This window comes from Phocoena sinus, chromosome 6 (genome assembly GCF_008692025.1).
Source record: "Phocoena sinus isolate mPhoSin1 chromosome 6, mPhoSin1.pri, whole genome shotgun sequence".
Classification (NCBI taxonomy): Eukaryota; Metazoa; Chordata; class Mammalia; order Artiodactyla; family Phocoenidae; genus Phocoena; species Phocoena sinus.
Window position 1 is genome coordinate 51451982 of NC_045768.1, and position 24753 is coordinate 51476734.

At 40.2% G+C, this 24753-nt stretch overlaps 1 protein-coding gene across 1 annotated transcript in view; it reads right to left on the reverse strand.

Moving 5' to 3' along the window:
- The window catches only part of PGM5 (phosphoglucomutase 5), a 198962-nt gene that overhangs the window by 141755 nt on the left and 32454 nt on the right, over positions 1-24753 (reverse strand). Inside the window, exons 4-6 of the mRNA XM_032635313.1 lie at positions 21866-21991; positions 17433-17623; positions 8067-8221 (exon numbers count right to left, since the gene is read on the reverse strand). Coding sequence (XP_032491204.1) covers positions 8067-8221; positions 17433-17623; positions 21866-21991 — 472 coding nt within the window. The remainder of the gene's footprint in view (positions 1-8066; positions 8222-17432; positions 17624-21865; positions 21992-24753) is intronic.

The window sequence follows — 24753 nt, forward strand, 5'->3', positions numbered from 1 at the left end:
AGTGTAAGCAAAAGATTTTGAGAACCTGAAGTAGGAAAGTAAAAAACAGGGACGGAGAGGAAAGAATGATTCAGGAACTATTTAAGGGATTTTTCTAACAGAACCCAGTGACTAATGGTGTGTTGGGAATGAGGAAGAAGTAGAAATCTAGGATTATGATAGGTAATTCACTCAGATAATAAACATAAAAAAGAACAATTTTAGGGAAAAATTTTTTAAAATTGCTATTTACACATAATAAATTTGAGCTGTATATAGCAGAGCTGTCTACTGACAGCAATTTGGATATAGAACACAGGTTCATTTCTGTCTGAAGAAAAAAGATGAAAACTAGAAGTGCCTAAAATTAACAAGGGCCTAATATCCACAATATGCAATGAACTCATGCAAATCCATCAAAAAGGGGAGAAAACCCTGAACAGAAAAACGGGCAAAGGACAAGAAGAGACAATTGATAGAAAGGAAATCCCCAAGTATCTCAAGCATCTGAACAGATGCTCATTAGTAATATGAGAAATGAAAATTTAATACAGCAACGGTATACTACTCTCTATCTATTCTACTGGGGGAAAATTAGAAAGCTAGACAATAAAAGTATTGGCCTGGTCTTGAAGATGCAGGAACTGGTGGGCAAAGCAGGCTAGTGAAGCCATTCTAGAGTACAATCTAACACAGGATTTGGTCAAATTAAGTACACACACTGCCTCTGACCCAAAAACTCTGCTCTTGGATACACATGTGAAAGAAATTCTCACATAAATCCCAAGGGGCTATTCATTGTAATGGGAGGCAAGAGGCATGCTGAGTGTTCACAGCTGAGGGAACAGAGGTGACCTGTGGATACACACGATGGACTACTATGCAGCAGTTAGAAGCAACACACTAGATGCACACAGAGCCACTGAGAGGATCTTAACACAAAGTCTTTAGTGGAAAAAAGAAACCAAATACAATCTATTATACAGCACTAGTCACAATCATTTAAAATACATGCGAATAAAACAACATACACAAACAAAAGGACACCCAATAAACACACATTTGTGGTTGTCTCTGGGGGGAAAGGTAGTCAAAGAAACGAGAAATACATTAATTTTTTAATAATAAGAAATGTCTCCCACTGGACAAATTACGAAAGGATTATTCAGTGAAGAGCATGATTAACTCAACTCACTACACCCGAGTTCCAAGAAACTAGGACAAGGATAAGACTGGGAGACAAGTGGGTAGAGATTACCAGAAAGACTGGCCATTGTACTGGTTGCGCTGCTTATTCTTTGTTTGCCCCCTTCCACCTTAAGAGTCCCCATTACGTTCTATGCCCGTCTCTGCCCTATTCACTTCCCTAGGAGGCTGAGCTCTACAGGTTACCCTCTGTCTTCCACTTGGGTTTGGTCAAGAGGAGGTATCAGCAGGAAATCAGAGGGTGGGAAAAGAGAGAAGTTGGGGTATTCATACCTCCCTGACAAGCTCAGTCCCTGACAACTCCAAACCTCACCAGGCTATGGTTACCCTGATCCCTCCCTTGACCCTTTAGTCCTGGGAGAATTCATAGCTTTTTGATATTGTGAGTCCTGGGATAGCTCTCCATCACTTCTTGAGTTTTTTGGTTTCCTTCATTATCTTCACCCATACCTCTGTGGACCAGGTCATTAAGCTACTATTACGAAATTCTTTTTAGCAAACCCTTTTGAGGGTGCCGTCTCTTTTCTCCCTTGACCCTGACCTAAATACCTATGGAGAGTTTTAGGGCAATAAGTACTCCAATAAAGGGTTTTTTCCTCTCATAATTCCTATCACTCTATAGCACAAGGGATGTATGGGAGACTGAGTAATTACATATTAGCTCACAACACTATCTCTCCCCTTACTGCCGTGCATCCTGACTGACCTTGGAGACAAAATGGCACAGATCTAAAGGATGTAGCAAGGACCAAGGTCAGCGTAGATCAGTAGATACTTGCAGGATTAACACTGTTTGCATTCCAATGACCGCCTGAATATGTTTAAGATGAAGCTACAGTACACATTTCACATTGGGGATTGGCAACAAATAGCTGTAGACTACATTCTGAAAAAATAAGTATTTTCACATGTGTTATGGGCCATTTCTAATCTCAGCATCAAAGCCAGGTCCATCTGCACGTTTCCAATCTTTGATCCTACCCATAACCTCCTCAGCAAGTCCTTCCCTGGCTACCTTATCTTAGTAGGGTGTTCCACACCCGCCCATTATTACCACACCAAGTTCATTTCCCCTGAACATGCATTACAATTTGTGCTTATATTTTTTTCTTTACTTGTTATTACTCAAATTCTCCATTAGACTATAAATTCCATCAGGGCAAGGGACAGTTTTCTAGGACCTAGAAGGCCCTTAATAAATATTTCTTCAGTGAATAAATGGTGAAAAACAGGAGCGACACAAAATGCAAAAAGAGAGTAGAAAAGCACGAATTCCCTGCACCATCATGTTTATGGGTGGTGGACCTTATATGACGGACTTTGTAGTCAAAACATACTTTTCAGATCTCGCTCCCTTGTAGTGTATACAAGGATGCTCGCTGTGTTTGAGGCTCTAAATATCTCTAACGAGGAGACTTCAAGTCTGAGTGTGTTTGCCTTACTTAAAACTGCATTCAGCACAGCCCCAAACACAGATGGGCACTTCATAAATATTACTGAAGAATGATGACACTGAGGATTATTTAATACCTCCTCATGGGGTGGAGACAGACCTTGAGCCACAAACATAGCGTGAATGTGCTTTACTTCTCAAATAATCTGAAGCAAAATTATTTCATCTGCAACCACAAATCAGACACATTCAGAATGACAAAGCCCCAAAAGAATGCCATTTTCAAGACTGAAACTGTATTATTCTGCGGTAAATGGAATCCTTGTTTCAGTGATACTGTAAGAGCAGAAATTAAAGATACTAAAAGTCTTCCCTCGGGGAACAACTGTTATCTGTGAACAATGAAAGTTTGTCTGAATAATTCATCAGCTTCAACGATGCAGGCCCCCCTTATTGGGGAATTCCAGGAGTTTGGGCAAGTGCATCATTGAATGTATCTCAGCCACTCCGTTGCCATTCTGCCAGGGACTGGCATTTATGGGTATATTCCTATGATTTTATTAATTTTAAAAAATAACCTATATGGGAAACCACTGTCAAGATAAAATTTTGAGGGTGCATTTATTTTACTAAGAAGAAAGAAGCTTATAAAGCGTCCATCATGAGAATCCACCTGGGACTCCACAAGAGATCACATACCCAAAACAAATCACCACGTCAGAGCCCCACAGAATTCTGAATCCCAACCAGCAAGCATGAATAATCCTTTTAAATGGTCACTTACATATCAGAACAGGTCCTTTGTGAAATTTCTAAGCAAGGCCTCTGGTTTCTGACTGAAACAGAGATTTATTGGGAAGGGGGGATGAAGTGAAATCAAGAACTACTGGGAAATTTCCACGCGAAAAGAGGACAAATGGTTTTTGTTGTCAGAATAAAACCAGCCTCTCCTGGCCAGGGTTCAGAAAGCTGCTGACTACCCCACAGGAGAGTTGAGCAATATTTTCAACTGGTTTCTCAGGGACCATCCTGATTAAGTTGTAGTTATGGGGCAGATGCAATAGTTTCAAATCCTGGGTCGCTGTCTTATTAGCTGTGTAACCTTGCACAAGTCATTTAACCTCTCTGATAACTGGTTCAACATCTTTAATATGTTGAGAGTTAATGCCTACCCAATTACCTTACTAAATTATTGCAAAAATCAAGTGAGTTCAAATTTCTAAAAGTTCTTTCTAAATTATAAGGTTCTATATAAGTGGAAGGTGTTATTAAATATGCTCGCACAATATTAAATACCCCACATAGGACTCAGAAGACTCTATGACTCTGGGTTCTCCATTTCTAGCGATGGTCTGGTTTTTGCTTTGCTCTCTACAGTTTCACTGAATCTTTTTTTTTTTTTTTAAAGAAAGATATAAACAAAGGCAAAGGGGAAAAAATGGAATCATACATCCTACTTTTTGGTGCTGCTAGGCAAGAATTTTAGGCTGAGGCTTGGTTCATTACCATGACTTGATATCAATATCACCTGAGGGATAGAAGTAAAATAGGGAGCATCCCAAAGGCATGTGATTCATCTCCCCACTGATGGAAGAAGAAAACATCAATTTACAGGAACCAGTTATATTTCTAATTACTAGCAGCAAACAACTGGAAAACTAAATTTATAAAACTATTCCATTTACCATAGCATGAAAAGATATAAAATACTCATGAATCAATTTAACAAAAATTGTGTAAGACTTCCACACTAAACTATAAAACATACATAAGAGAAATTAACCTACAAAGTATGCAAAAGAAATTAAAGAAAACTAAATAAATTGAGAGATATATCACATTCACAGACTAGAAATCTCAATATTATTAAAATGCAATTCTTCCTAAATTTCTCTATGGATTCAACACAATCTAAATCAAAATCTCAACAGGCTCTGGTAAAAAAATGACAAGTTGATTCTAAAATGTACATAGAAATGCAAAGGACCTAAGATACATAACTTTGTCTATATGGAGAAAAAGAAAATAGAGTTGGAGGAGTCACCTGATTTAAATATCTACTTTAAAACTTCAATAATCAAGACAATGTAATATTGGCATAGGGATAGACAACAGATTAATGGGACAGAAGGGAGAATCTTGAAATAGACCCACATATATATGGTCAACTGAATTTTAACAAATGCATCAAGGGAAAAGTAAATTGTTTTCAATAACAACTGGATATGGGGAAAAAGTGAACCTCACACAAAAATTAATTCAAAATCGGGACTTCCCTGGTGGCACAGTGGTTAAGAATCTGCCTGCCAATGCAGGGGACATGGGTTCAAGCCCTGGTCCAGGAATATCCCACATGCTGTGGAGCAGCTAAGCCCGTGTGCCACAACTACTGGGCCTGTGCTCTAGAGCCCGCTGGCCACAACTACTGAGCCCGCATGCCACAACTACTGAAGCCCGTGCACCTAGAGCCCATGCTCCACAGCAAAGGGAAGCCACCACAATGAGAAGCCCACACACTACAATAAAGAGTAGCCCCCACTCACAACTAGAGAGAAAGCCTGCACGCAGCAACGAAGACCCAATGCAGCCAAAAATTAATTAATTAATTTTCAAAAATTAATTCAAAATCATCATAGACTTAAATGTAAAAATTAAAACTACAATGATTCTAGAAGAAAACATAGGAAAAACATCTTTTTGACCTTTGGGTAAGCAAAGATTTCCTATAGAGGATAAAAAAAGTATATACCAACTATATAAGAAAAAAAATTAGCCATCATCAAAATTGAAAACTTATGCTCATCAAAAGACACCATTAAGAAAAAAAAATGGTTCTGAAGAACCTAGGGGTAGGACAGGAATAAAGACACAGACATAGAGCATGGACTTGAGGACATGGGGAGGGGGAAGGGTAAGCTGGGACGAAGTGAGAGAGTGGCATGGACTTATATACATTACCAAATGTAAAATAGATAGCTAGTGGGAAGCAGCCGCATAGCACAGGGAGATCAGCTTGGTGCTTTGTGACCACCTAGAGGGGTGGGATAGGGAGGGTAGGAGGGAGACGCAAGAGGAAGGAGATGTGGGGATATACGTATATGTATAGCTGATTCACTTTGTTATAAAGCAGAAACTAACACACTATTGTAAAGCAATTATACTCCAATAAAGATGTTAAAAAAAATAAAGAATTTGAAAAGGAAAGTGACAGACAGGGAGAAAATGTTTGTAATACATATATCTGACAAAAGACTTATTATCCAGGGAAATCCCTGGTGGTCCAGTGGTTAGGACTCTGTACTCTCACTGCCAAGGGCCTGCTTTCAGTCTCTGGTCAGGGAACTAAGAAAGATCCCACAAGCCGACGGTGTGGCCAAAAGAAAAAAAAAGATGTATTATCCAGAATATATAAAGAACTTCTATAAATCAATAATAAAAAGACAAACAGTGCATTTTTAATTCAGCAAATACATTCTGAACCAGTACATAACAGAAGAGCTCACAAGTGGACAATAAGCATATGAAAATGAGCTCAACATCACTAGAACGATGTAAATCTAAACCAAAATAAGATAATATTTTGCACTCACTAGAATGGTTAAAATAAAAAAGACTGACGACACCAAATGTTGTTGAGGATATGAAGCAACTAGAACTCTCACACATTGCAAATAGGAGTACATGATGGAGAATATCTTGGCAGTTTCTTGTAAAATTAAACATACATCTACCCTACAATCAGGATTCTACTCCTAGATATTAACTAAAGAAATGTAGATGTGTCCACAAAAAGACATGTAAGAATGCTTATAATGGCATGATTCATAGTAGCTAATAAGTGGAAACAACCCAAATGTTCATCAAGAGGAGACTGGAAAAGTAAACTGTGATATATTCATACATTGGCACACTACAGTGCAACAGAGGAGGATGAACTAGTGACAGATGCAATGGATGTGGATGAATCAAAAAATATACATTAAATGAAAAAACCAGTAACAAACGAGTACATAGTATATGACTCTATTTATGTGAAGTTCAAGAACAGGCAAAACCTAAATACGGCAGCAGAAATTATGACAATGGGTGCCTAAGGGGCATTGAAAGGAGGATGGGGGAACTATAGGGGGTGATGGGAATGTTCTATATCTTATTCTGGATGGTTGTTACCCAGATGTATACATTTTTCAAAACTCATTGAATTGTAGCCTTAAGATTATTTATTTGACTGCATATAAAATGTACTTAATGAATGATTGAATGAATGGTAACACCATGGGGAGATAACCACACAAATCCAGAAGGTGGGATTCTGCAGGACAACTGGTCAGGTCTCTTAAAAAATTACTGTCATTAAGTAAGAGATAAAGGGATTGTGGTAGATTATAAAAGACTTAAGAGATGTAACAACCAGATGCAATGTATGGTGTTAGACAGGATGCTGCTTTGGGCAAACCCTCTATTAAAGACATTCTGGGGACACTTGGAGAAAATTTTAATATGATCTTGGTTTTAGATGACATAAAAATGTATTAATACAAAGTGGGAGAATGTTGATAGAAAAAAAAACAAGTTACAAGGCAGTATGTACTTTCAGATCCCCTTTTGGTTTTTACAAAAAGGCAAATATATATTATATATTGCGTATATTATATATGATTTAAAGCTAGGTATGTATATTATATATGTTTATAAAGAGATCCAATAAGGAATATCAATTAACATAAGTAAGTCAGGCAGAGAGATATGGTGTTTATATTTTCTTATTTTTCTGTCTTTTCTAACTTTCCACCATAAACAAATACTGCTTCCACAATAATATATGTTGCTTGAAAATATTAGTCTCTGAAATTCACCGTTTTATAAGACAAGGTAAAAGATGGGTGGATAGGGCCAGGAGAAAGAAACCTCAGACTGTTCTATCTACTAAGTGAGTCTCCTATTGGGCATTTTCCACGAGTATCTCATTTCATTCTCACAACAAACCTATGATGTATCTTCCCCGTTTTTACATAACTGATGATGATACAAATGAGCATTTTAACATAATATTACCTGACCTCAAGACTCATGTTCTTTCCACCTCACTTACATATTTAGTAAGTTTTCTCACTAAACATTTGTGAAGTATTTACTATGAACCAGGCATTCTGTTACATGTTTTACAAGAATCACCTCAATCCTACCTCATAACAATCCATGTAAGGATACTGTTATAACCCTCGTTTTAAAAATAAGAAAACAGAGGCACAGAAATCAAATAAGTCCCCCAAGTTCCCAACAGCTAAAAAGTAGCAGAACCAAGAATCAAGTTCAGGCCACCTGATTCTTCACACGCCTACCCAGTATACTACAGCATGTCTCTAAGTTCCCATGCTTTCAACAAGTTCCCAGTGGAGTAGGGGAGTATGAGTGACAGCTACCAGCAAAGGGAACATTGATATCAGAGGCCTGCCATGAAGGCTTTCATGGTGACATCCTTGCTTACCTGTCCAGGGCTGTGCTGGTGGGCATACTCCTCCCAAATCCTCGGACCCCCATCTGACGGAAATACGGAATGCAAGAGAGGTTGGCGGCAATGATGGCCAGGGAGTCGGAAGGGCTCACGAAGAAGCCATTTTGGCCTAGGATCATATAACGGTCCTGTGGGAAAGAATGTGTGAAAATGTTCAGGCAAAGGCATCTGTCGCCAGCAGCCCATTCCCATCATCATTACAAGCCACTTTACTGCCATTCCACATTTAAACAACATAAAACAACTTGAATGAGGCCAAAGAGGGCATGGGAAACCAACATCTCTGAATATTACAGGGCCCACGATCTTGACACGACTGGGAATATATCCCACCTGTCGAAATGTGGATGACTTCCTCAGGCTTCAGTAGCCTCTATATTCTTAATTCACACTTTCCCCCAAACATAATGGAGAACAGAGATTATTGCTAAAATAGCTCGCTTCTTAACAAGGTGATTTCAACAAAATCAGCCATAATAAAGATGTATTGCGGGGGTCGGCGGGAAGATGGCGGAAGAGTAAGACGTGGAGATTGCCTTCCTCCTCACGGATATACCAGAAATACATCTACACGTGGAACAACTCCTACAGAACACCTACTGAAGGCTGGCAGAAGACCTCAGAGCTCCCAAAAGGCAAGAAACTCCCCACGTACCTGGGTAGGGCAAAAGAAAGAAAGAAAAAACAAAGACAAAAGAATAAGGACGGCACCTGTACCAGTGGGAGGGAGCTGTGAAGGAGGAAGTTTCCACACACTAGGAAGCCCCTCCGCGGGCGGAGACTGCGGGAGGCAGAGGGGGGAGTTTCGGGACCGCGGAGTAGTGCACAGCGACGGGTGCGGAGGGCAAAGCGGGGAGATTCCTGCACAGACGATCGGTGCTGACCGGCACTCACCAGCCCGAGTGGCTTGTCTGCTCACCCGCCGGGGCGGGCGGGGCTGCGAGCTGAGGCTCGGGTTTCGGTTTTGGAAGGAGCGCAGGGAGAGGACTGGGGTTGGCGGCTTGAGCATAGCCTGAAGGGGTTGGTGCGCCACGACTAGCCGGGAGGGAGTTCGGGGAAAAGCCGGCACCGGCCGAAGAGGCAAGAGACTTTTTCTTCCCTCTTTGTTTCCTGGTGCGCGAGGAGAGGGGTTTAAGAGCGCTGCTTAAAGGATCTCCAGAGATGGGCGCGAGCCGCGGCTAAAAGCGCGAACCCCAGAGACGGGCGCGAGCCGCGGCTGAGGGCGCGAGCCCCCGAGACGGGCGCGAGCCGTGGCTGAAAGCGCGAACCCCAGAGACGGGCGCGAGCCCCCAAGACGGGCGCGAGCCGCGGCGGGAAGCGCGAGCCCCAGAGACGGGCGCGAGCCGCGGCTGAAACCGCGGACCCCAGAGACGGGCGGGAGACGCTGGGGCTGCTGCTGCCGCCACCAGGGGGGCTGTGTGCGAGCACAGGTCACTCTCCGCGCCCCTCTTCCGCGGAGCCTGTGCAGGCCGCCACTGCCAGGTTCCCGGGATCCAGGGACAACTTCCCCAGGAGTACGCACGGCGGGTCTCAGGCTGGTGCAGTGTCACGCCGGCCTCTGCCGCAGCGTCACGCCGGCCTCTGCCGCAGCGTCACACCGCCTCTGCCGCCGCAGGCCCGCCCCGCACGCAGAGCCCCTCCTTCCCCCATCCCCCAACCCCCGGCCTGAGTGAGCCGGAGCTCCCGAATCAGCGGCTCCTTTAACCCCGTCCTGTCTGAGCAAAAAAAACAGACGCCCTCCAGCGATCTGCGCGCAGGGGCAGGGCCGGGTACAAAGCTGAGCTCCTGTGAGCTGTGAGAGCAGGGAGGAGAGGGGGAGGTCTCTCCCGGCAGCCGCGGAGGCGGCGGATTGAAGCTCCACGATCAACTTGATGTGCCCTGCATTGTGGAATACCTGAATAGACAGGGAGTGATCCCAAATTGAAGAGGGGGAATTTAGGAGCGAGATCTGTGATTTTTTTCCCTTTTCCTCTTTTTGTGAATGTGTGCGTGTATGCTTCTGTGTGAGATCTTGTCTGTATACTCTGGCTTCCACCATTTGTCCTAGGGCTCTATCCATCCATGGTTTTTTTTATTTTTTTTTTAATTTTTTTTTTAATAATTAATTTTAATTGTAATAACTTTATTGAACTTTACCTTTGTTCTTTCTTTCTTTCTTTCCTTCCCTCCTTCCCTCCTTTAGACAGCGAATCACCCCAGGTTGAGGGGGTGGTCTCTGGGAGCAGGATTTATGATTTTTCCCCCTTTGCCCCTCTTTGTGAACGTGTATGTGTATGCTTCTGTGTAAGATTTTCTCTGTATAGCTTTGCTCCCAACAGTTGTCCTAGGGCTCTATCCGTCCATGGTTTTTTTTTTAAAAAAATTTTTTTTTCTTAATAATTAATTTTAATTGTAATAACGTTATTGTACTTTACCTTCGTTCTTTCTTTCTTTCTTTCCTTCCTTCCTTCCCTCCTTTAGACAACAAATCACCCCAAATTGAGGAGGTGGTCTCTGGGAGCAGGATTTATGATTTTTCCCCCTTTGCCTCTCTTTGTGAACACGTATGTGTATGCTTCTGTGTAAGATTTTCTCTGTATAGCTTTGTTTCCAACATTTGTCCTAGGGTTCTATCTGTTCTTTTTTTTTTTTTTTTTCTTTCTTTCTAAATATTTTTTAGTACAATAACTATATTATACTTTATTTTATTTTTACTGTATCTTCTTTCTTTCTGTCTTTTTTCCTTCTTTCCCTCCTTCCTTCCTCCCTTCCTCCCTCCCTCCCTCCCTCCTTTCTTTCCTTCTTTGCTTCTTTCTTCCTTCCTTCCTTTCCTCCTTTCCTTCTTTCTTTCCTCAAACTTCTACTAATTCTCTCTACATTTTCTCCTTCTTTCGCTCCTTCCTTCCTTCCTTCTCCCCTCCCTCCCTTTCTTTCCTTCTTTGCTTCTTTCTTCCTTCCTTCCTTTCCTCCTTTCCTTCTTTCTTTCCTCATACTTCTACTAATTCTCTCTACATTTTCTCCTTCTTTCCCTCCTACCTTCCTTCCTTCCTCCCTCCCTCCATCCCTCCTTTCTTTCCTTCTTTGCTTCTTTCTTCCTTCCTTCCTTTCCTCCTTTCCTTCTCTCTTTCCTCAAACTTCTAATTCTCTCTACATTTTCTCCTTCTTTCCCTCCTTCTTTCCTTCCTCCCTCCCTCCCTCCCTCCCTCCTTTCTTTCCTTCTTTGCTTCTATCTTCCTTCCTTCCTTTCCTCCTTTCGCTCTTTCTTTCCTCATACTTCTACTAATTCTCTCTACATTTTCTCCTTCTTTCCCTCCTTCCTTCCTTCCTTCCTCCCTCCCTCCTTTCTTTCCTTCTTTGCTTCTTTCTTCCTTCCTTCCTTTCCTCCTTTCCTTCTTTATTTCCTCATACTTCTAATAATTCTCTCTACTTTTCCTCCCTTTTATTCTGAGCCGTGTGGATGAAAGGCTCTTGGTGCTCCAGCCCAGGAGGCAGGGCTCTGCCTCTGAGGTAGGAGAGCCAACTTCAGGACACTGATCAACAAGAGACCTCCCAGCTCCACATAATATTAAACGGTGGAAATCTCCCAGAGACCTCCATCTTAACACCAGCACCCAGCTTCACTCAACGACCAGCAAGCCACAGTGCTGGACAACCTATGCCAAACAACTAGCAAAACAGGAACACAACCCCACCCATTAGCAGAGAGGCTGCCGAAAATCATAACAAGGCCACAGACACCCCAAAACACACCACCAGACGTGAACCTGCCCACTAGAGAGACAAGATCCAGCCTCATCCAGCACAACACAGGCACTAGTCCCCTCCACCAGGAAGCCTACACAACCCGCTGAAACAACCTTAGCCACTGGAGACAGACATCAAAAACAACGGGAACTACGAACGTGCAGCCTGAAAAAGGAGACCCCAAACACAGTAAGATAAGCAAAATGAGAAGACAGAAAAACACACAGCAGATGAAGGAGCAAGATAAAAACCCACCAGACCTAACAAATGAAGAGGAAATAGGCAATCTACCTGAAAAAGAATTCAGAATAATGATAGTAAGGATGATCCGAAATCTTGGAAGTAGAATGGACAAAATGCAAGAAACAGTTAACAAGGACCTACAAGAACTAAAGATGAAACAAGCAACGATGAACAACGCAATAAATGAAATTAAAAGTACTCTAGATAGGATCAATAGCAGAATAACTGAGGCAGAAGAACGGATAAGTGACCTGGAAGATAAAGTAGTGGAAATAACTACTGCAGAGCAGAATAAAGAAAAAAGAATGAAAAGAACTGAGGACAGTCTCAGAGACCTCTGGGACAACATGAAACGCACCAACATTCGAATTATAGGGGTTCCAGAAGAAGAAGAAAAAAAGAAAGGGACTGAGAAAATATTTGAAGAGATTATAGTTGAAAACTTCCCTAATATGGGAAAGGAAATAGTTAATCAAGTCCAGGAAGCACAGAGAGTCCCATACAGGATAAATACAAGGAGAAATACACCAAGACACATATTAATCAAACTATCAAAAATTAAATACAAAGAAAGCATATTAAAAGCAGCAAGGGAAAAACAACAAATAACACACAAGGGAATCCCCATAAGGTTAACAGCTGATCTCTCAGCAGAAACCCTACAAGCCAGAAGGGAGTGGCAGGACATACTGAAAGTGATGAAGGAGAAAAACCTGCAACCAAGACTACTCTACCCAGCAAGGATCTCATTCAGATTTGATGGAGAAATTAAAATCTTTACAGACAAGCAAAAGCTGAGAGAGTTCAGCACCACCAAACCAGCTTTACAACAAATGCTAAAGGAACTTCTCTAGATAAGAAATGCAAAAGAAGGAAACGACCTATAATAACGAACCCAAAACAATATAGAAAATGGGAATAGGAACATACATATCGATAATTACCTTAAATGTAAATGGACTAAATGCTCCCACCAAAAGACACAGATTGGCTGAATGGATACAAAAACAAGACCCTTATATATGCTGTCTACAAGAGACCCACCTCAGACCTAGAGACACATACAGACTGAAAGTAAGGGGATGGAAAAAGATATTCCATGCAAATGGAAACCAGAAGAAAGCTGGAGTAGCAATTCTCATATCAGACAAAATAGACTTTAAAATAAGGACTATTAAAAGGGATAAAGAAGGACACTACATAATGATCAAGGGATCGATCCAAGAAGAAGATATAACAATTGTAAATATTTATGCACCCAACATAGGAGCACCTCAATACGTAAGGCAAATACTAACAGCCATAAAAGGGGAAATTGACAGTAACACATTCATAGTAGGGGACTTTAACACCCCATTTTCACCCATGGACAGATCATCCAAAATGAAAATAAATAAGGAAACACAAGCTTTAAATGATACATTAAACAAGATGGACTTAATTGATATTTATAGGACACTCCATCCAAAAACAACAGAATACACATTTTTCTCAAGTGCTCATGGAACATTCTCCAGGATAGATCATATCTTGGGTCACAAATCAAGCCTTGGTAAATTTAAGAAAATTGAAATTGTATCAAGTATCTTTTCTGACCACAACGCCATGAGACTAGATATCAATTACAGGAAAAGATCTGTAAAATATACAAACACATGGAGGCTAAACAATACACTACTTAATAATGAAGTGATCACTGAAGAAATCAAAGAGGAAATAAAAAAATACCTAGAAACAAATGACAATGGAGACACAACGACCCAAAACCTATGGGATGCAGCAAAAGCGGTTCTAAGGGGGAAGTTTATAGCAATACAAGCCCACCTTAAGAAGCAGGAAACATCTCGAATAAACAACCTAACCTTGCACCTCAAGCAATTAGAGAAAGAAGAACAAAAAAGCCCCAAAGCTAGCAGAAGGAAAGAAATCATAAAAATCAGATCAGAAATAAATGAAAAAGAAATGAAGGAAACGATAGCAAAGATCAATAAAACTAAAAGCTGGTTCTTTGAGAAGATAAACAAAATAGATAAACCACTAGCCAGACTCATCAAGAAAAAAAGGGAGAAGACTCAAATCAGTAGAATTAGAAATGAGAAAGGAGAAATAACAACTGACACTGCAGAAATAAAAAAAATCATGAGAGATTACTACAAGCAACTCTATGCCAATAAAATGGACAATCTGGAAGAAATGGACAAATTCTTAGAAATGCACAACCTGCCAAGACTGAATCAGGAAGAAATAGAAAATATGAACAGACCAATCACAAGCACTGAAATTGAAACTGTGATTAAAAACCTTCCAACAAACAAAAGCCCAGGACCAGATGGCTTCACAGGTGAATTCTATCAAACGTTTAGAGAAGAGCTAACACCTATCCTTCTCGAACTCTTCCAAAATATAGCAGAGGGAGGAACACTCCCAAATTCCTTCTACGAGGCCACCATCACCTTGATACCAAAACCAGACAAGGATGTCACAAAGAAAGAAAACTACAGGCCAATATCACTGATGAACATAGATGCAAAAATCCTCAACAAAATACTAGCAAACAGAATCCAGCAGCACATTAAAAGGATCATACACCATGATCAAGTGGGGTTTATTCCAGGAATGCAAGGATTCTTCAATATACGCAAATCTATCAATGTGATAAACCATATTAACAAATTGAAGGAGAAAAACCATATGATCATCTCAATAGATGCAGAGAAAGCTTTCGACAAAATTCAACACCCATTTATGATAAAAACCCTCCAGAAAGTAGGCATAGAGGGAACTTTCCTAAACATAATAAAAGCCATATATGACAAGCCCACAGCAAACATCATCCTCAATGGTGAAAAGCTGAAGGCATTTCCACTAAGATCAGGAACAAGACAAGGTTGCCCACTCTCACCACTCTTATTCAACATAGTTTTGGAAGTTTTAGCCACAGCAATCAGAGAAGAAAAGGAAATAAAAGGAATCCACATCGGAAAAGAAGAAGTAAAGCTGTCACTGTTTGCAGATGACATGATACTATACATAGAGAATCCTAAAGATGCTACCAGAAAACTACTAGAGCTAATCAATGAATTTGGTAAAGTAGCAGGATACAAAATTAATGCACAGAAATCTCTGGCATTCCTATATACTAATGATGAAAAATCTGAAAGTGAAATCAAGAAAACACTCCCATTTACCATTGCAACAAAAAGAATAAAATATCTAGGAATAAACCTACCTAAGGATACGAAAGACCTGTATGCAGAAAATTATAAGACACTGATGAAAGAAATTAAAGATGATACAAATAGATGGAGAGATATACCATGTTCTTGGATGGGAAGAATCAACATTGTGAAAATGACTCTACTACCCAAAGCAATCTACAGATTCAATGCAATCCCTATCAAACTACCACTGGCATTTTTCACAGAACTAGAACAAAAAATTTCGCAATTTGTATGGAAACACAAAAGACCCCGAATAGCCAAAGCAATCTTGAGAACGAAAAAAGGAGCTGGAGGAATCAGGCTCCCTGACTTCAGACTATACTACAAAGCAACAGTAATCAAGACAGTATGGTACTGGCACAAAAACAGAAAGATAGATCAGTGGAACAGGATAGAAAGCCCAGAGATAAACCCACGCACATATGGACACCTTATCTTTGATAAAGGAGGCAGGAATGTACAGTGGAGAAAGGACAGCCTCTTCAATAAATGGTGCTGGGAAAACTGGACAGGTACATGTAAAAGTATGAGATTAGATCACTCCCTAACACCATACACAAAAATAAGCTCAAAATGGATTAAAGACCTAAATGTAAGGCCAGAAACTATCAAACTCTTAGAGGAAAACATAGGAAGAACACTCTATGACATAAATCACAGCAAGATCCTTTCTGACCCACCTCCTAGAGTAATGGAAATAAAAACAAAAATAAACAAATGGGACCTAATGAAACTTCAAAGCTTTTGCACAGCAAAGGAAACCATAATCAAGACCAAAAGACAACCCTCAGAATGGGAGAAAACATTTGCAAATGAAGCAACTGACAAAGGATTAATCTCCAAAATTTACAAGCAGCTCATGCAGCTCAATAACAAAAAAACAAACAACCCCATCCAAAAATGGGCAGAAGACCTAAACAGACATTTCTCCAAAGAAGATATACAGAATGCCAACAAACACATGAAAGAATGCTCAACATCATTAATCATTAGAGAAATGCAAATCAAAACTACAATGAGATATCATCTCACACCAGTCAGAATGGCCATCATCAAAAAATCTAGAAACAATAAATGCTGGAGAGGGTGTGGAGAAAAGGGGACACTCTTGCACTGCTGGTGGGAATGTGAATTGGTTCAGCCACTATGGAGAACAGTATGGAGGTTTCTTAAAAAACTACAAATAGAATTACCATATGACCCAGCAATCCCACTACTGGGCATATACCCTGAGAAAACCAAAATTCAAAAAGAGTCATGTACCAAAATGTTCATTGCAGCTCTATTTACAATAGCCCGGAGATGGAAAGAACCTAAGCGCCCATCATCGGACGAATGGATAAAGAAGATGTGGCACATATACACAATGGAATATTACTCAGCCTTAAAAAGAAATGAAATTGAGATATTTGTAATGAGATGGATAGACCTAGAGTCTGTCATACAGAGTGAAGTAAGTCAGAAAGACAAAGACAAATACCGTATGCTAACACATATATATGGAATTTAAGGGGGAAAAATGTCATGAAGAACCTAGGGATAAGACAGGAATAGAGGCGCAGACCTACTGGAGAACGGACTTGAGGATATGGGGAGGGGGAAGGGTGAGTTTTGACAGGGCGAGAGAGAGTCATGGACATATACACACTAACAAACGTAGTAAGGTAGATAGCTAGGGGGAAGCAGCCGCAAGGCACAGGGATATAAGCTCGGGGCTTTGGGACAGCCTGGAGGGGTGGGAGGGGGAGAGTGGGAGGGAGGGAGACACAAGAGGGAAGACACATGGGAGCACATGTATATGTATAGCTGATTCACTTTGTTATAAATCAGAAACTAACACACCATTGTAAAGCAATTATACCCCAATAAAGATGTTAAAAAAAAAAAAAAAAAAAAAAAAAAAAGATGTATTGCATGAATTTTTTAAAAAAAGAAATAACCTCTTTATAACATAAGCTTACTTGAAAAAAGAAAAGTAATGGCTATTTAAGCGCAATACTTGGCCATTAGATAGAAGGGCAGATGCAGAGCCAGTTAGGGCTCATATGCCCCATACATGTCAGCCCCAGAGGTATCCAATAGCTCTCTGGTTTCCAGTGCTTGGCTCATTATACAGCAAAAGGACCAGTAGGCAGAAAACTTTCCTACTTACCCCATCAGCATCAAATGCAGCTCCAAATCCATATTCCCCTCCTTTCATAGCTTCCAGAAGGGTCGTTGCATATGTCAGGTTGGGGTCAGGATGCTGCCCTCCAAAATCTTCCAGGGGAACACAGTTGATTGCAGAATTGGCTGGGGCCCCCAGCTCATCACACAGGACTTTTCTCACATAGGGTCCCATAACTGAAAAAAATACACAGCAATATGAGATCTTTGCAGAACCTCTGCCCCCACCCCACCCCCCCACAACCAAGGGTGTTTTGCTCTGCTTAGAACAAGAAGGTTACTTAATAGCTCAAGAAAAAAAAAGATAAATTCTACAAGTTTTCTCAAGACACAACACAGAATAATATTTACTTCAACTACTACTCATTGAGCATCTGCTATGTGCCAGTGACTGTGTCAGGCATATAGAAGTTGTATTCAATAATCCAGTTCCATGAAATTTCTCTCCAAAACTTATCTAAAATATTGCCAGAAATAAATCAACTACCTAACAATGATTTATTGACTGTTACTTTTTATGTACGAAAAGCTTCAGCTGAATATATGCAAAAGCACTAATAGGCCCTAGCAACATTCTTTGTCTCTACAGTCGTTTTAACTCTGCCAAGTGTATAATTAAACACTGTAAAACACGGAAGCACATAAAACTAAGCACATTTTACAAAATAAATGTTAAGGAGCTGTGTTTTCCAGTTCAACACACAGTCGTGGAGTGCCTAACACGGAACTCCTATGTGAAGAATGGAGGGCATCAAGGGACGCAAAGCACCCAATTCCGACATTACTGGGCTCTCAATCTAGCAGTGGGATGAGCCAAATCTACAGGTGAGTGACTGCAATGGTAAGACTAGTTCTATTCAATGTATATTTATGAAATAATACGATCCAATGGCTTGAAAGAAGAAATGACCACAGGCAAGGCTTCAAGAAGAAGGCAGCATTTCTGGGAGGACTTGGAAGAATATAAATTTAACAGGAGTGAGGACGCCATCCAAATGGAAAGAACACTATAAGCAAGGGAACGGAGCCTGGGGTAGAACATACAGCAAGCACACTTGGGGATCAGCACATAATCCTGTTGGCTGAAATATATCAAAGTACTGCTTTCCATTTATTTTCCACTAATATAATTCAAACCTCAAAGAGTGAACATCTTTTGATTTTTCCTGCCAGCACCCCTTTCCCCTTCCTCCGGTAGCAGCATCTGGGGTTTCCTTTGGAGAACCAATCCTTTTCCCGTCTCAGTTCATGTGATCAGGATGTGGCTAAACCCTACTGACCCTAAGGCTGGGGAGGTGACCTAGGTCTGCCACTCAGTATCTTCCATCCCTCAACCAGAGTGACTGATTCAGAGACGAACGCACAGTACAAGCTAGGCAATGAGGCTCAAATCCAAAACATCGCTCAAACTGTTTGGAAAGAGAAGCTGTCTTCCCTCTAGGCCAGATAAAGCTAAGGTAAGAAACTGAAAGAGCCTTTCCTGGGGGAAAAAACCAGCCCAATAGGAAAAAGCAAAACAGCCCAGCCAGAAGACCTCAGAGTGAAGCCCTTGGAAGATAAGTTCCACACATGGGCTCAGAGCTCCCAACAAAATTTTTAGTACCTCCCTCTTAAACATGCCAGGCAGCCAACGACCACCAAACTTTTGAGGAATGCATCTAATATGAGACCAAAACAAAGAGAGTAAAGAGCAACCTGGAGAAAGCAGAAACTACACAGAGAGAAAAAAATATTTTAAAGTATATTTCAGTCATATCCTAATAGAGATCAACAAGATGTGACAGAATGGCTAAAACTGAAGAGACTGACAATACCAAGTGTTGGCGAGGGCATGGAGAAACTGAAGCCTTCATACTCTGCTGGTATTGCAAACGGTACACTTTGGAAAACAGTTTGGCAGTTTCTTATTAAGTTAAACATATACATCATATGACCCAGCATTTCCACTCCTAGGTATTTATCCATCCAAGACAAAGGAAATCATATATCCCCATAAAGAACTTGTTCATAAATCTTTATAGCAGCTTTGTTTTGTAGTAGCCAAAACGTAAAAATAACCCTAATTGTATCAACTGGTGAATGGATAAACAATATGTAGTACATCCTTACTATGGAATACTACTCAATAGTAACAAGGAATAACTACTGATATATACAACACCATGAAGGCATCTCTAAAACATTATGAGTGAAAGTGAGTGAAAGAAGCCTGAAGAAAAAGGCTACGTATTGTATGCTTCCATTTAAATGGCTTTCTGGAAAAGGCAAAACTGGGGCAGTTGGGGGGGGCGTAGTGGACAAAAAGCAGATGATTGATTGCCAGGGACTAGGGGAAGGAGGAGGGTTAAGACTATAAAGAGCCGCAAAAGAACTTGTGGAAGTGAGAGAAATATTCCATATCTTGATTGTCAGAGTGGTTACATGACTATATGTTTGTCAATCCTCATGAAACTGTGTACCAACAAGGTATCAATTTTACTACATATAAATTATATACCTCAGTAAACCTGACTTATTAAAAAATGATATGGCATTCATGAAAGATGAATAGGAAGCTATTTTTAAAAAGAGATTATTTGGAAAACAAAACAAAAGTTTTGGGAAATTAAAAATATGATAGTGGAATGAAAAACTTAATAGAAAGACTTGGAGATAAAGCTGAGGAAATCTCCCAGAAAGTAGCAAAAAACAAAGAGAAAGAAAATGGGTGGTGGGGGAAAGAATAGGATAATTAAAGGATCAGTCAAGTAGGGCCAATATCTAAACAACAGCCATTCTGGAAAGAAAGGAAAGAGAAAATAATGGAGGAAATCATCCAAGAAGTAATGTAAGAAAATTTCCCAGAATTAAAGGACACAAGTTTCTAGATTAAGAGGATCCTCCAAGTTCTCAGCACAAGAGAGGAAAACAGTCTCACACTAAGACTCATCATTGTGAAAAGAAGGAACACTGAAGATATGTCAAAGGCCCTAAAAGCCACCAGAAAAGAACAAAGAAAGATTTCATACCATAGATTAAAAATCAGAACAGCATCAGATTTCTCAAGTTCAGTAGTAATAGCTAGAAGACAATGGAGCAATGCCCTCAAACTTCTGAAGAAAAGTAATAGCCAACCTAGATTTCTATATCCAGATAAATAGCAATTCAGAGTGAGCACAGAAAAAAGGCATTTTCAGATATGCAATGACTCAAAACAATTACCTCCCATGAGCTTTCTCTCACAGAGCTCCTGGAGAACTTGTTCCTCCAAAATGTAGGAGTAAATCAAGAAAGTGGAAGACAAAGGATCCAGAAATAGGAGCGTCAGCCTAAGAAAGGGGTAAAGGGAATTACAGGATGATGCTAAGTGGAGATTCCAGGACAACAGCAGCTCACAGAGCAACCAGTGCAGAGCAGAGGAGATCCCAGGTCTCCAGGAAAATGAAGTGAGAGAAGATTTAGACACTGGGAGAATATGAGGGTTAAGAGTGGTAAATACGCTTCACAAAACCTAAAGAGTGAGAAAACAGGACAATTACTAATTCCACAGAAGAAGTTGTATGTAAGGAAAATATAATTACAGTATTTTTCATGGCTCAGCAGTGTTATAATAATGTAGACAGTAGATACTGATCTTCCCAAAATGATGATATAATTAGTTTAAGGAAGTGTGCTTGGATTTAGTGACTGGAGAAGGTGAAAAAGAGCTGCCACCTCATCTTCCATGGTATGAAATCTGTAATGCCCCAAACTGAAAAATCAACAAGGAGCATTATATTCATAGTATTTAGTAACAGGAAGATCAATACTTTAAAAAAAAAAAAAAAAAAAAACACTGAAAGAGTTTAAAAAAAAAGGTAGCCTCTGAAAAGTAGGAAATTGGGGGAAGGAGTTGGGAATGGATTTTTTCATAATAAACTTTGAACTATTTGACCTTTTAAACTGTGTACGTATCAAAAACAATTTTAAGGGCTTCCCTGGTCGCGCAGTGGTTGGGGGTCTGCCTGCCGAGGCACGGGACACGGGCTCGTGCCCTGGTCCGGGAGGATCCCACATGCCACAGAGCGGTTGGGCCCATGAGCCATGGCCGCTGAGCCTGCGCGTCCGGAGCCTGTGCTCCGCAACGGGAGAGGCCACAACAGTGAGAGGCCCGCGTACCACACACACACAAAAAAAACAATTTTAATAACTACAGTTTTGCTATCTCCACTCTAACAGGCATAGCCTCAAAACCTTTTGTTCAAGCTTTGTTTTCATTTGCATCAAAAGAGAGAAATTAAGCCCTCAAGTTTTCCAGAGCATCCCAAATACCTGAACACACACACACACCGTATGAATATCTATAAATCCAGCCTTCCTCTTAATCCCAGAAACCCAACACACACTGAGGTCTCCTTTACCATTTCTTGCCCACCACTTGGTAGGAGAACACGCATTTACCTCCGTGCATGGCATCAATTCGGATCTTCAGTTGGCTGGGCCCAGTCAGCAAACTCTTGATGGCATTAAAGTCAAAGATGGTCCGAAGGAGGTTGAGATAGATATCCACTGGGTCCACTATCTCCACTAAGGATAGGAAAGCAAAAGGAGACACCAGTGACTACCCATGAAGGATACTTGGAAGCATAAAAATGCATGAAATTAGGATCACAATCACATCATAACCCCAGACATTTACATGGGAAGCGAAGCATCCATTTGCAGACAAAATCACAAATTAAAGCACAATCAAGATGTTGCAAAGTTTGCAGGTGATCAAAAGGTGTAAAAATTCTCAAGTTAGAAATTCTTCTTTGCAAGTGAAAAAATCAACCACAAGAATAAAGTAGTTAAGATAAAACTATGCCTATTGTCGCTACTCCCACCGTCTTTCCCTCCCCCAAACTGCAACACCTCAAATGCTAAGAGGCATCTTGGCACAGCCGGTTGCCTCTCCTGTGGGGAATGGCCAAAGAATGACTCAACTGGCCTGAAACAAATCAAGAAGTGACCTCCGCAATGACCCCTACTTTCCAAATGCCATGGTGCCAACCAGATCCAGGTTCTGAATTGGTGGTGAAGGATATTTTTCTGAGTTTGTGTGAAGTCTCCTGCATGTCCAGTCTAGTACCAGTTTCAGGGTGAGCGCCAGCTATTTAGAAATCCTAATTAAACACAAATGTTCTCCAGTGTCCTGCACCACCCAATGACCAGGCATGCAAAACAAGTCTTTTCCACTTATTTCACAGATTCATAAAGCCCAGAATACATCACATTTTTCAACCTTGGCAATCAGTACATAATTAATACTCAGAAAGTACTTTTCCTAGAAGTAATAAATATTTTATTTTAGGCACTAAAATTTGTTCACAAGCCCTGCTTTTTAAATTCGTAGTTAAATTTTGAAACTTATGTATGCTGTTCCTCAAATTTTTCAAAAAACATACTACTTTAGAATCCTGAAACACTTAAACCTGCACTAAAGATATTACCAATCCACCTTTAATAATTTTTAGTAAATCCAGGTGCAATATTTGATGGATGAAATTTTATATGTAATATGAAACTGTCCCTTCGTCTAGTCAAATACATGTCTAAAAATATTTTTTCTTGCACTTAAATCAAGGTAGTATGTGCGTCCATTCAAATATAATGTAATTACCGTTTACAGAACACAGTTTTTAATCATCTTTTGATATTTGGAGGATATTAATCTATAAGATAAATTAAAAGTTAATCTATATGAACTGTACATCTAAAAATGATTAACATGATATACTTTACGTTACATATATTTTACCATAATTAAAAAACTAATCTATAAAATAAAAGGTTATGGCTTGAAGTTTTACTCACTCTACAATTTAGGATATTTTTGGCAATTATTTCATTCTGGTTCTTTTCAGAAATTCCTGAACCATTTGTCTAAATACATTTGGTATTTATAGCAGATAACACATAGTACCAAACAGAAATGTAAAAAACAAGGAAGCAAGTAGAATTCCATGAAAACTGAAAGTTCACATCACATAGTTCATGCTCTTCACCCTTTAAGGTGAAATGTCAAAGACTGATTTGTTTCCAATTAACTCAAGCCTTGCTCAACATTTAAAACAGCAAGAACACAGTACATAAATTATCCCAAATAATTATCTCCAAATTCTTCTTGGGAGCCAGGGAATGTCTCTATCTACCTCGTGGTATCTGTAGCATTATAGAAAACTCATCAAGCTAGCAATGTGGCTGGAGCAGTGGGCCTGAATCTGAGCTCACCAAATATCTGGGTCTCTTGGACAACAAATACAATTGTGAAGACACCATAAATAAATAAATAAAATTTCTTCCTGATGGTAATACCTGCTTTTTCTTAGTCATCTTATTTGCCAGTCCTTCTAAACATATGTAATCAAGTACACTTAAATCATTTGTTTAACATAAAATATCCCTTGCGGACTTCCCTGGTGGTGCAGTGGTTAAGAATCCACCTGCCAATGCAGGGGACACTGTTTCGAGTCCTGGTGCGGGAAGATCCCACATGCTGCGGAGCAACTAAGCCCGTGTGCCACAACTACTGAGCCTGCACTCTAGAACCCGCGAGCCGCAACTAATGAGCCCGTGTGCCACAACTACTGAAGCCCGTGCACCTAGAGCCCGTGCTCCGCAACAAGAGAAGCCACTGCAATGAGAAGCCGGCGCACCGCAAGGAAGGGTAGCCCCCGCTCGCCGCAACTAGAGAAAGCCTGCGTGCAACAATGAAGACTCAACACGGACATATACATACATACATACATACATATATACATAAATAAAATTTGAAAATAAATAAAATATCCCTTGCTTTTAGTTGTCAAGCGATTGTGCAAGCGTGTGTGTGTGTGTGCGCAAACTCTCAACTAGATTAGTAAAATCAGGAACTGTTGCTTCCAATAAATATCACATGGTTTTCAATTAATTTCCGCTCACTAGCTAAGCAAGCAATTGACTCAAAATCTTCCAAGACAAATGTGGTAGAGTTGGCCCAACACTGTGACTCCAAACAGTCCATTTCAACCTCTTTTCTGTCCCTAAAATACCATGTGGCCATGAGCCAGGTATTTCACCTTTTTAACTAAATTAAATTACTTGTAAAATAAGGATACCATCTTAACACAAACTGGATTTAAGCTTATAGGGGCATTGAAGGAGTAAAAAATTGTTAGTTTTATTGCTACTTATATGCCTTCTAGGAAAAAAACAATAGGATAATATAAAGGGTGAAAAAATGATATGCATATACATGGCATTCATGTTGTTATATGGTTCAATATTAATCCACAAATTGAAAGGTTATAATGGAGGGCTTAGAGGCT